The sequence below is a fragment of the Scyliorhinus torazame genome, chromosome 10 (assembly GCF_047496885.1).
Source record: "Scyliorhinus torazame isolate Kashiwa2021f chromosome 10, sScyTor2.1, whole genome shotgun sequence".
In the NCBI taxonomy this organism is placed as follows: Eukaryota; Metazoa; Chordata; class Chondrichthyes; order Carcharhiniformes; family Scyliorhinidae; genus Scyliorhinus; species Scyliorhinus torazame.
Window position 1 is genome coordinate 60,679,836 of NC_092716.1, and position 13,015 is coordinate 60,692,850.

At 46.6% G+C, this 13,015-nt stretch overlaps 1 protein-coding gene across 3 annotated transcripts in view; it reads right to left on the reverse strand.

Annotated features, from left to right (window-relative positions):
• Positions 1-1,338: 1,338 nt before the first annotated feature.
• mylk3 (myosin light chain kinase 3) overlaps positions 1,339-13,015 on the reverse strand; it is a 125,752-nt gene continuing 114,075 nt past the window's right edge. For 2 of the 3 annotated variants that reach the window (XM_072518179.1, XM_072518177.1), the window contains exons 10-13: positions 10,898-11,026; positions 8,897-9,049; positions 7,000-7,132; positions 1,339-2,990 (exon numbers count right to left, since the gene is read on the reverse strand). In XM_072518179.1, the coding sequence (XP_072374280.1) occupies positions 2,925-2,990; positions 7,000-7,132; positions 8,897-9,049; positions 10,898-11,026 (481 nt within the window). In that variant the 3' untranslated portion in view covers positions 1,339-2,924. The remainder of the gene's footprint in view (positions 2,991-6,999; positions 7,133-8,896; positions 9,050-10,897; positions 11,027-13,015) is intronic. The other variant, XM_072518178.1, reaches the window with a different exon arrangement.

Below are 13,015 nucleotides of genomic sequence, written 5' to 3' on the forward strand. Positions count from 1 at the left end.
GTGTTGTGGTCCTGCTGGTCATGGCCGCAGATGGTGACGTTATCCAGATACGGGAATGTTGCGCGTAAGCCGTATCGGTCAACCATTCGGTCCATCTCGCATTGGAAGACCGAGACCCCATTAGTGACACCAAAGGGAACCCTTAAAAATTGGTAGAGCCCCCCATCTGCTTCGAAGGCAGTGTACTTGCGGTCACTAGTGCGGAGGGGTAGCTGATGGTACGCGGACTTGAGATCCACCATGGAGAAGACCTTGTATTGCGCGATCTATTGCAGGTCGGATATGCGGGGGAGAGGGTACGCATCCAGCTGCGTAAACCTGTTTATGGTCTGACTGTAGTCAATGACCATCCTATGTTTCTCCCCGGTCTTTACCACCACTACTTGAGCTCCCCAGGGACTGTTGCTAGCTTCAATGACCCCTTCCCTCAGTAGCCTTTGGACCTCTAACCTGATGAAGGTCCGGTCCTGGGCACTGTACCGTCTGCTCCTGGTGGCGACGGGTTTGCAATCCGGGGTGAGGTTCGCAAACAGGGAAGGAGGGTCGACCTTAAGGGTCGCGAGGCCGCAGACAGTAAGGAGGGGTATAGGGCTGCCGAATTTAAAGGTCGGGCTTTGCAAGTTACACTGGAAGTCCAACCCCAGGAGTGTAGCCGCGCAGAGGTGCGGCAGGACATAAAGGCGGAAATTGTTGAATTTCCTGCCTTGGACAGTGAGGTCTGCTTGGCAGAACCCCTTTATCTCCACCGAGTGTGACCCGGAGGCCAAGGAGATTCTTTGGTTTATAGGGTGGGTAACAAGTGAACAGCGCCTTACCGTGTCCTTTTCTAAGAGTCTTTGGCGGATCTCTGAGGAGCTCATACCTGCTACGAAGGCATACTGGATTAGAAGTTCCGTGTGCTCGCTGCCCGAAACTTGCGGGCAACCACAGTTTCTGCCCAGCACCAGTAGCGCACGGTAGAAGTCCTCCAGCGATTCCCCGGGGCTTTGCCGTCTAGTTGCGAGCAGGTAACGTGCGTAGACTTGGTTTACAGAGCGGATATAATGTCCTTTTAACAGTTCGATCGCAGCATCGTAGACCTCTGCCTCCTCAATGAGGGTGAAGATTCTAGCGCTTACTCTCGAGTGCAGGAGATGCAGTTTCTGTTCTCCTGAGGGGGTGCCTCCGGCCGTCTCGAGGTAGCCTTTAAAGCACGCCAGCCAGTGCTTAAATATCGCCGCCGAGTTCTCCGCATGGGGGCTGAGTTGTAGACACTCCGGCTTGATTCGGAGATCCATTCTTTCAGCTTAAGTGTAGTCGATTAAATTGATGCACGATCAATTAAACCCAAAGACAAGGTTGTAACATAACTGAAGGCTTTAATTGACTAGAACTGTTCCCCAGCAGCTTCGGTACAGAAAGTGAGGGCTGCTGGGACGGCACCGGTTCTTATACCCCGCCCGTCAATGCGGAGCTACGTACCAACAGCCAATGGTAAACTCCTAGGTTTAACCAATGGTCTTCAGCCTCTTGTGCACTGTAATACCTGATAATACCACATACCCCAAAAGCAAGTAATTATGGGTTGTTGCATCAGGATTTTAAAAAATATTAGAAGGTGAACAGAGCCAGAACTCACGAAAGCGCAGCCTCTCCCGCGCTCACATCACGTGACCCCGACATGGCGTATTTTGTTGTGCAGTGCATGTTTGGTTTTATGTTTGGAATAGGTTCTAAATGTTATCACCCACTATTATTCTCTGCTATTGTTACATTTTTAAAATCCATAAAGCAATGCTGAACAAGCAGCAAAATACTATCGACCACATGGCTTTTTAAAAAAGACTATTCTAGATAGCTGATTGCTGTAACTCCATAGTGTTGACTTCAGGCTGGCTAAGGGACAGGCTCAAGCTGTGCTGGAAAACTAGGGAAGGGAACAGTGTCACTATTTTTGAAAGACTACTGCTGGGTTGATGAAGCCTGCATTGTCTTGCCATTACTATTTGGTCAGAATAGCAATTATACTATTGAAAATGCAGCAATTAATCAAATGAACAAAGTGATCTTACAAAATTGTGGTCAAATTATCATATTGTTCGCAAACGCATTTACCTGCAATTTCATTTGAAGGTTCCTCAGACACCGTCAGAAATACATTTTCTGAAATGTTGTTGCATGTTGTAAAATTAGCAACTAACCATATTTTAACTAAAGAACAAAAGTTTTTTTTAAATGTTGCCGTTAACAGGAGTCCCTTACACACATTTTGATCGAATACAAAAGGATCTTGAGAGAGAGCTATGGCTTGATATTCACAAGTAACATTTTGATTATCAGGTATAAGACTCCCTGTACATTTATTCACATAAATATTTAAATAACAAAGTTAAATTTTTTTTAAATCAAAAATTTACGGTTGAATTAGTTTGCTTGTGATTCATCCCTTAAGGGATTTCATTTCACTTTACATCACTCAAAATCTGTTGCTAATTGCTCGAAATGTATTTATAACAATTCGCAACTTGCTACATTGTGAGATGGAACATGCTTTTTGGAACATAAGCTTATCAGTTTCGCATTTCATTAACATGCCAAACATGTATTATTTTCAGCTGCTAAATTTTCATTTGTGTAATTCACGAATATAATTATGTATAGAAATTATAGAAATAGCTACAGAGATTGTTTTTCATTAGAATCGTCAAGATACTGTTGCTAAGTCTCTGAAGGGGAAACTCATGCCACGTTTCTGCAGTTTACGAGTAACATTAGTTACTTTTATCAATCCTGTAATATTAAGAACAGTATCAAATGGTTAAAGTGCAGCATTTGGATGCAGGCAACAGTAAATTCATTGACCCGCCGCTCCTCTAATGATAATCTGCTCATTTTTCAATTCTCAGTTGGCTCAATTTCTTCAGTATTTGGATCTGAGTTAAAGGTTAAGCAACTTTCTGCTGGTTGAGCTTTCTGAGCCTGTTCACAGCAGCAACTGCATAAAAGTTTTTCTGCAAACAAAGATGAAAATGTAGCGATTAGTTTGCAGGGCTCATTAATGACAGCATTTTTATCACCACTCTCATTTTTTGCCCCCCGCCTTCCCCCGCCCCCCCACCCCACACTCCGCCTCCCTTTTTTACCGTGAGGTCCCTTACTCATCCTGTGTCAATACACTCTACAATTTAACCTCCAAATGGGCAAGAAGCATTTTCTCAGTTACTCTTCACTGTCGTATTGTCATGGAAATTGGATGAGAAGTTTCACAACACAGATATTTTGTTAATTCTGAAATAGTAGTTTTCAGGGCAGATACAGTGGTCAGCACTGCTGCCTCACAGCTCCAGGGTTCCGGGTTCAATTCCGGCCTCAGGTCACTGTCTCTGTGGAGTTTGCACTGTCCCCCCGTGTCTGCGTGGGTTTCCTCCGGGTGCTCCGGTTTCCTCCCACAGTCCAAAGATGTGCAGGTTAGGTGGATCGGCCATGATAAATTGCCCCTTAGTGACCAAATAGTTAGGTGAGCTTATTGGGTTACAGGGATACGGTGGAGGCGTGGACTAAGTGCCGGTGCAGACCCGATGGGCAGAATAGCCTCCTTCTGCACTGCAAATTCTATGATAAGATTTCAGTTAGAAAATAGTAGACGCTTCCATAAATTCCTGAATTTGGAACAATATAAGGGGCTGGATTCTCCGATTTGAAAACTAAGTGCTGACGCCGGCGTGGGAACAGTGGCGTTTTATGCCCAAAGAAATGGCGCAAAACCTGCACCGATGCTCCGTCTGGTGGGGGGCTAGCAGGCACGGAGCGTAGAACCCATGGCTCGAGCTGCGGATACGGCCGGAGAATTGTTGGGTCTGTGGCTGCGCATGGCAGTGGCCTGCAGCAGCCGCGCCGTGCAACATGGAGCCGCTGCGAGCGGACACGGCCTGCCAAAAACCGCCCCCTTTGACAAGGTTCATCACCTTCAGACCACCCCCCACCGGCCCTCAGCCCGCGCCAAAGCCCACCTGCCTGAGGAACGGCTCCCACCCGACTGTGGCGGTGCTGGACCCAGTCCACAGCTGCCACGCCGGGTTCCTGAAAAGAAATAGGACACGCGCCCCACGCCATCGGGAACTCGGCCCATCAGGGGCAGAGCATCAGGGGCGGGCCTCAGGTGACATCCTGAGGCCATCCCGACGAGTGCAAGTACGCCATTTTTGAAGGGGCGGAGCATCGCAAAAGAGGCGCAAAAGAGGCGCCGTCCCGATTTCAGCGCAAAAGGGATTCTCCGTCCGATCGCCAAACATGATTCCGGCCTCGGAAACCGGAGAATCCCGCCCAAGGAGTTCGAATGAGAACCACATTATAAAAATATATCATGTAATTTACTATTGGAACGCTGTTTTTTTATTCATTCATGGGATGTGGGCATCACTGGCTAGGCCAGCATTTATTGCCCATCCCTAATTGCCCTTGAGAACATGGTGGTGAGCTGCAATCTTGAACTGCGGCAGTCCATGTGGTATAGGTACACCCAGTGTGCTGTTAGGGAGGGATTTGCAGAATTTTGACCCAGCCACAGTGAAGGAGTGGTGATATATTTCCAAGTCAATATGGTGAATGACTTGGGTGGGGAACCTGCAGACGGTGGTCTTCACATGTGTCTACTGCCCTTGTCCTTCTAGATGATAGTTGTTGTGGTTTGGAAGGTACTGTCTAAGGAGGCTCGGTGAGTTGCTGCAGTGCATCTTGTAGATGGTACATATTGCTGCCGATGCTCATCAGTGATGGAGAGATTGATTTTTTGTGGTTGGGATGCCAATTAAGCTGTTTGTCCTGGATGGTATCAAATATCTTGAGAATTGTTGGAGATGCACTCATTCAGGCAAGTGAAGAATATTCCATCACATTCCTGACTTCTGCCTTGTAGAATGTGGACAGCCATTGGGCAGTCAGGAGGTGAGTTACTTGCCCTAGGGTTCCTAGCCTCTGATCTGCTCTTGTAGCCACAGCATTTATATGGCTAGACCAGTTCAGTATTTGGCCAATGGTAGCTCCCAGGATGTTGATCATCAGGGAGGGTAATGCCATTGAATGTTGAGGGATGATTGTTAGATTCTCTCTTGTTGGAGATGGTGATTGTTTGGCACCTGCGTAGTGTGAATGTAACTTGCCACTTGTCAGCCCAAGCCTGGATATTGTCCAGTTCTTGCTGCATTTGGACATGGACTGCTTCAGTATCTGAGGAGTCACGAATGATACTGAACATTGTGTGAACATCAGCGAAAATTCCCACTTCTGACCTTATGATGAAAGGGAGGTCATTGCTGAAGCAGCTGAAGATGGTTGGGCCTAGGACACTACCCTGAGGAACTCCTGCAGTGGTGTCCTGGAGTCAAGATGATTTAAAATGACAAGATTCTTACAGGGCTTGACAGGGTGGATGTAGATCGAACATTTCCCCTGACTGGTGAGTCTAGAACTAGGGCACACAATTTCAGAATAAGGGGCAGACCATTTAAGACCGAGATGAGGAGTAATTCCTTCACTTAGTACTTCAGAAGGTGGTGAATCTTATGGAATTCTCTACCCCAGATGGCAGTAGAAGTTCAATCTTTGAGCATGTTCAAGCCAGAAATTGATAGATTTCTGGATACTAATGGAATCGAGGAATATGGGGATAGTAAAGAAAAATGGCAGAGAGGTAGATTATCAGCCATGGTTAGTCTGAAAGACAGAGCAGGCTCGACATGCTGAATGGCCCCACTCCTACTCCTATCCCTATGTTCTGTGTTCTATGCCTTAGGCAGTGCATTCAAGAGGCCAACCGCTCGCTGTGTGAAAAGGTTTCTCTTCATGTCTCCCATGCATTTTGTGCTACAGAATTGTAGAGAAAGTGGATGGTGTTCTTTATTGCAACTTACTTTGGCCCTTCCAGTGGCAGACATTTCCAAACTTTCTCTGCCCACCTGCGAAGATGCCAGCTGCTGATGGGGCTGGAAAATCACGGCCTTTACATTAAGTTTCCAAAAGTGACTTTCATTCTAAACATTTATTGGGTACGATTCAGCAGACTGAAGTTAAAGTCGACTGAACGGCGTGTTGAGCGAGGTGCTTCTCAGCAGCTGCAGTGCCCAAAACATCCCGCTATCCAAAGGCACTTTGCTTTTTGTTTGGCCTTGGGGGGATTCTCTCTGCCGAGACCACATTTAGAGGGAGGCCAGTGCGCCATTTTGTCCAGCAGCCCTGACTACCCACCCCCCTTTCAGACCCCCCTTGCTTTTTGACCCCCCCCCCTCCCCTCTCCCCACCCAACCTTCAGGAGGCCCCGGGGAACGCCCGGTTCTACTTGGCAAGGCCCACCCCTCCCCCGGGTCCAACCCATGGGCAGTCAACCTTGTGCCTGGGCACCCTGGCAGTGCCAGTCTGGCACCTTGGAAGTGTCCCCGGCACCCTGGCAAGGCCAAGGTGCCCAGGTGCTGGGGGTGCCAGGGTGCCACCATGCCCTGTCCCTGACCACTGGCCTGGGAGACTCCCCTAGGTACCATTATCCCTGGTCCATGTTTGTGTGGACCAGTACTAAATGCTTCCCTGGCGAGGTCTCCCTGGCATGGCCGGTGAGTCCCAGGCGCTGGGTAAATGCGGTATCCAAGGCTCAATCAAATATTAAGATCTGGATCTCTTGCCAGGTGGAGCTTGTCCGGTGACTCACTATCCACTCGGTCGGCCCAGCGCAGAGCCCAATTTGGGGCTCTCACGCGCCTCACCCATTTCACCCGGATCCACACTGGGCGCAACGGGGTCGCTGAATTATGCCCATTGAGAGTTTTAGTATACTGAAGATTAATCTAGGCCCATCTTTATTGGAGCACATCAAGGCCTCGTTTTGGGTGTTTCATACAGAGGATCTCGCAGTAGTTGCAGATCAGAAGCATGAATGGATCATTGTCAATCATGTAAACATGTTGCACAGCATTTACTAAACATTACACAAGTAATCAAAATTACTTAAATGAAAGCAAATCAACGTATTACCTTCCATAAGCGCTTTGCAATGTACTTCCGCAGCATCACTTGAGATCTGAGTCGAACCTTGTACTTCTTTGCTTTGTCTGGTAAGTCGTTGAGCCAGCTGTGTTTCAGACACTGTGCTGCACTGAACCTGCTACTGGTAATGTTGAAAATATGCATATTAGTATGGGAGGCAAATATATAGTGGTCATTTGGTAATGTTGAGAACATTGCAGAATGAACATCAGATTTGTTTAACGTCCTTCCTTTGGTGTTGGTTTGAGCATGTTCTCATGCAGCTTGCCTCAAAGTTAGTACAATGGAGATGCAGCTAAAGATTCTCACCCTTCACTTGAAAAGTGACACATTGATTTCTGTAGAGATGCTCCACTCAGAGGGACAATTTTAACTCCCAGCAGAAATGGTCAGCAATCCTGGAGAAACATTTTGTTGGATGGCTGGCAGAGGTTGGGCCTCTGTTGACTGCCACCAGCAGGCTGCTACCCCGTTTGGATAGACAGTGTTGGCAGTGGGATGAAGATTGGATGGTCCAGAAACCACTGGCCTGTACCAGGAAAATGTTGCCAGCAGCCAGTTAACTCCAGGAGTGGGCAGGGGTGGTTTGAAGTTCTTGCCACTGGGAAAAGGGGAAGCCCAGGTGCTGCCTGTTCTTGGCCCCGGTGAGGAAAGGTATTTATTTTACCCTAAGTAACAGTGCTGGCGTCACAGCAGCTCTGGCTGGGCAACTATGCCCACTCTGCTGCTTAGGAGGAATTAAAATGCCATCAGTGTGCCATGTCCAGCATGGAATCTCAATTTGCATTTATTATTGAGGCTCAGCCAGCGGCTGGTAAGAACCACGGGCGAAATTCTCCGACCCGGCATCGCCGGGGACTGGCGTGAATCCCGCCCCCGCTGGTTGCCGAAGTCTCCGGTACCGGAGATTCGGCGGGGGCGGGAATTGCGCCGCACCGGTTGGCGGGCCCCCCCCCCGCGCGATTCTCCAGCCCGGATGGGCCGAAGTCCCGCCGCTAAAATGCCTGTCCCGCCGGCGTAAATTAAACCACCTACCTTGCTGGCGGGACAAGGCGGCGCGGGGGGCTCCGGGGTCCTGGGGGGGGCGATCTGGCCCCGGGGGGTGCCCCCACGGTGGCCTGGCCCGCGATCGGGGCCCACCGATCCGCGGGCGGGCCTGTGCCGTGGGGCACTCTTTCCCTTCCGCCTCTGCCACGGTCTCCACCATGACGGAGGCAGAAGAGACTCCCTCCACTGCGCATGCGTGGGAAGCTGTCAGCGGCCGCTGACGCTCCCGCGCATGCGCCGCCCGGAGATGTCATTTCCGCACCAGCTGGCGGGGCACCAAAGCCTTTTCCGCCAGCTGGCGGGGCAGAAATTCGTCCGGCGCCGACCTAGTCCCTCAAGGTTGGGGCTCGGCCCCCAAAGATGCGGAGCATTCCGCACCTTTGGGGCGGCGCGATGCCCGTCTGATTTGCGCCGTTTTGGGCGCCAGTCGGCGGACATCGCGCCGTTTCCGGAGAATTTCGCCCCAGATTTTTTTTTTCTTGTTACCTAGATGGAAACTTGCTTTGTTCACAGGATTTCCATTGAACATGCTGCTGGGTTTTCATATTAGCATTCAAAAGAAAGGCTTATTCCTCCAGATCATTGGCAAACTTCCAAAATGAAGAAATGTTCTTTGTATACAGACATTTCTCTATCATCTTAAGTTGAATTTGTTCTTGTAACTCATTTTTGGAGCAGTCATACCGAGTTAACTTGTTGACTTGGGAAACTGGAGAAATTGAGCATGGAGGCAGTAGAACTGACAACCTGAAATATTTCATCACAGACTCAAACGCACCACTAACTTGAACCAAATGGAGAAATCACTGCAATGATAGTTATATTTTATTTGTCATACCTCATCTCTTTCACAATGAGGTTCGAAACAAATTCTTTTGCTTCTTCAGACACATTTTCAAATCCTTCTGCGTCAAAGTCCCAGTTTGCATTAATGACATTGTTCATGGTTTCAGTGTCGTGATCACCCAGGAAAGGGGACAGGCCGCTCACCCTAGAAAGGTAAACATTCCTCACTTATATGTGCAGAGAATCAACAATTTTATTCATTTTAACAACTCAGAAAAATGGTTTGGTGTGATATTGGGGTCAGCAGCACCAGTTCTGGTTGCTATTTGGGGATCAAAATGGTGAGTGCATACTTTGTGACACATTGTACTGAACACCATTCAGCTGAGGGACTTAGCATGGATACAGTGAATGCCAACTGGATGTGTGCAGAGCAGGCAGATCATGATGCCAATCAGTGTGCAATAATGATGTGACACTGACAGTGCCATTTTGGAACTCAACAATCAGCTCACACTCTTTTTAGCATTGCACAGCCAAACATATGTTCAGCAGCAAGAAGGACCCGCTTACACCAACATTATTTAAAGGGATAGAATCCCTACTGTGCAGAAGGAGGCCATTCGGCCCATCGAGTCTGAATCGAACCTCCGAAAGAGCACCCTATCTAGGCCACTCCAAGCCTATCCCCATAACCCACCTAACCTTTGGACACTAAGCGGCAATTTATCATGGCCAATCCACCTAAACTGCACATCTTTGGACTGTGGGAGGAAACCGGAGCACCCGGAGGAAACCCACGCACACACGGGGAGAACGTGCAGACTCCGCACAGACAGTGACCCGAGGTCGGAATTGAACCCTGGTTCTGACCACTGTGCTCATTCTTGCTTACAGGTTACTTTTTTAATATAAATTTAGAGTATCTAATTCATGGCAGCCATGCTGGATCACAAAATTACAGTTTCCCGCCTGACGATAATCTTAGTACCATTCGTCTCCATAAAGATGTACAGTAAGAATTATTTGCTTATACGGCAAACATGGCATTAATGGTGTGTGTACACAAACTGCACAGAACCGAAACTGACTTCCATCACAGTGGAATGGTAGCGTTTCTGTATTCCACTGAATTGTCCTTTACCCCTCAACATTAGAAAATGAGGCATCTGTACAGCACCATTCATTGCTGTCTTTTAGTTCCCTTTTGCTAATATATGAAGTTTTTCTCCAGCGACTTCAGAGTTTCTACACCCCACTGTTCCAATTAATCATGCCACTGAAAAGTACGAGGCCTGGGTTTTGTGATCAATGACAAAGCAAGGGCATTTATTGCTGAACACAAAGAAAGCTGCCCACAGGATCTGGCGAGCTCTGTGCTGTGGTTTCCCCCCCCTCCCAGCAGCAGTTTAAATCTGGCGTCAAGTCAAGGAGGTTCAGCAACAGTGGCATCAGCAAGCAGGTAAGTAACCAATCACATTGAAGTATTCACATATAGCAAACCAGGAAGTTAAAAGCACTTAATGTCCTTCACTTTTAACATAACACTTTGGATAGAGAAATCAATGATTTTTATTGGATTAAGGGAGAAGCTAAAATGAAGGTGGTTAATAAAATGCAGTTGTTCCTCATATGATTCTGTGAAATGGAGTACTGTAAATCTTTCAGAAAGACCTGAATAGACAAGCAAGTGCTGTTTCTTGTGATTTTTCTCCAGTACGTCATAGGAGAAGACATTGAATATGGTGAGAGACAGTAAGCAATGTTGCCTCACTCCTACGTGACCTAGTTCAGTGAGCTCATCCATCATGTGGATCAAGGAACTTGACATATCAAAGAAAGTCTTTGCTCGGCTCAGAATTCCTGATGCTGCTTGTCTCATAGGACACCAATGGCCCATATTTATAAGAACTTATCTGTTCTGACGTCAGTATGGGTGCAATAGTCTTTTCCCATCTTTACTGTTAAAGTGACTTTCACCAGTTTTAATCTTAAGTCATTCTGAACATGCTATCTGAGATAGAAGATTCTCTGCGAAACATTGGATACATACAACATGTAGGTAATGACGCCCACACTCCACATGTCCGTGGAGAATGAAACATAATCATAATTCACCACTTCTGGAGCAAGGAATTCTGGGGTACCAAAATGAACTTTCAGTTTCTCTTTTGGCTTGTATCTAAAAAAAAGAAAAGATTTGTTTAAATGACCATTAAAAGTCAGATCTACTTCGTGTATTTTATTAAATCCTACTGCTGCTCCCTAAGCAGCCCAATGTTATGGTAATTGAAGAAAGCAGAAAACGACCTTGGTGCTTCGCTGCTGCACCGCTAAGGTGATAAGGTCCAGGCTGCTGACCCTGTTCCCCACAGAATATATTCTGAAATCGGCCATACTGTCACTGATTAAAGCCAAACAGGTAAAATTAGAAAGTAAGTATCACTGGTACATGTACATGCTCACAGATTGACACTGGGAGAGGCCTTGAAATAACTTTCCTTAATCAGCTGGAGAAGAGCAAGTTACACAAGGAAAGAAACACATTGCAAATAGAATGAATTTTTTTCTTTTATTCTTTAACAACACTTGTTTCCGTTATGACAAACCTATTTTGATCATTAGAATGTCAAATTCAATTAATCAGCCTAATGTCAGAAGCACATTTACCAAAATCTTAACCTTGCCTGTCATTGATGTAGAAATAATAAAACTTCCTCTGGTCACTGAACTGTTTGCTCTACTTTGTAAAATAAAACAATTCCTAAACAGCAGTTATTGCATTTACTAATGTTGCACGGTATCTGAGATTTGAATTTCAATTCCTTGTTACTGAATAATGTTCATGAGATGCAAAGGATTAGTGTTTCCATGATAAAGTGTCGGAATACATTTTGTTTGGGACAAAACAAGGGCAGAAGAGTCATACATCATCAACACAACAACTGTTTCACCGCTGTGCTTTTCTGTGATTTATATTGGACTTTATAGTTTGGAAGCAAATACCTAAAGTTTGATAACATGTTTTCATAAAGATAGTTGTAATAATTTTATATTCCTGAATCATGTCTTTGGAACCAGTTTGGTCATATATGCAAGTTTCTATTCTGCTGAATCAATACTTTGATGATGTGTAACAGGTTCAGCACCAATTTGAAATGATTGCTCCAAAGTACCAATCATAACTTTAATAATACTGCATAGGTGAATTGAAGTAGAGACTTTTTAAAATTCACTTTTAAGGGATGTGGGCTTCGCTGGCTAGGCCAGCATTTGCTCCCCATCCCTAATTGCCCTTGAGAAGGTGGCAGTGAGCCGGCTTCTTGAACTCTGTAGTCCATATGGTCTAGGTACACCCACTGTGCTATTAGGGATGGAGTTCCAGGATTCTGACCCAACAACAATGAAGGAATAGTGATATATTTCCAAGTCAGAATGGTGAGTGACTTGGAGGGGAACTTCCAGCTTGTGGTGCTCCAATATACCTGCTGCCCTTGTCCTTCCAGATGGTAGTCGTAATGGGTTTGAAACGTGCTGCCTAAGCCTTGGTGAGTTCCTGCAGCACATCTTGTAGATGGTACATACTTCTGTTGCTGTGCATCGATGGTGGAGGGAGTGAATGTTTGTAGATGGGGTGCCATTCAAGCCGACTGCTTTGTCCAGGATGGTGTTGAGCTTCTTGAGTGTTGTTGGAGCTGTAATCACCCAGGCAGGTGAAGAATATTCTATCACACTCCTGACTTGTGCCTTGTAGGTGGTGGACAGGCTTTGGGGAGTAAGGAGGTTAGTTACTCATCGCAGGATTCCTAGCTTCTGACCTGCTGTGTGGCCACAGTATTTATATGGCTAGTCCAGTTAGGTTTCTGGTCAATGGTAACCATCAAGATGTTGATAGTGGGGGATTCAGTGATGGTAATGCCATTGAATGTCAAGGGGCGATAGTTTGATTCTTTCTTGTATGGAGATGGTCATTGCCTGGCAACAAATGTTACTTGCCACTTGTCAGTCCAAGCATGGATATTGTTCAGGTCTTGTTGCATTTGCACGTGGATTGCTTCAATATCTGCGGAGTCATAAATGGTGCTGAACATTGTGCAATCATCAGTGAACATTCCCACTTCTGACTTTATGTTGGAAGGAAGATCATTGATGAAGTAGCTGAAGATAGTTG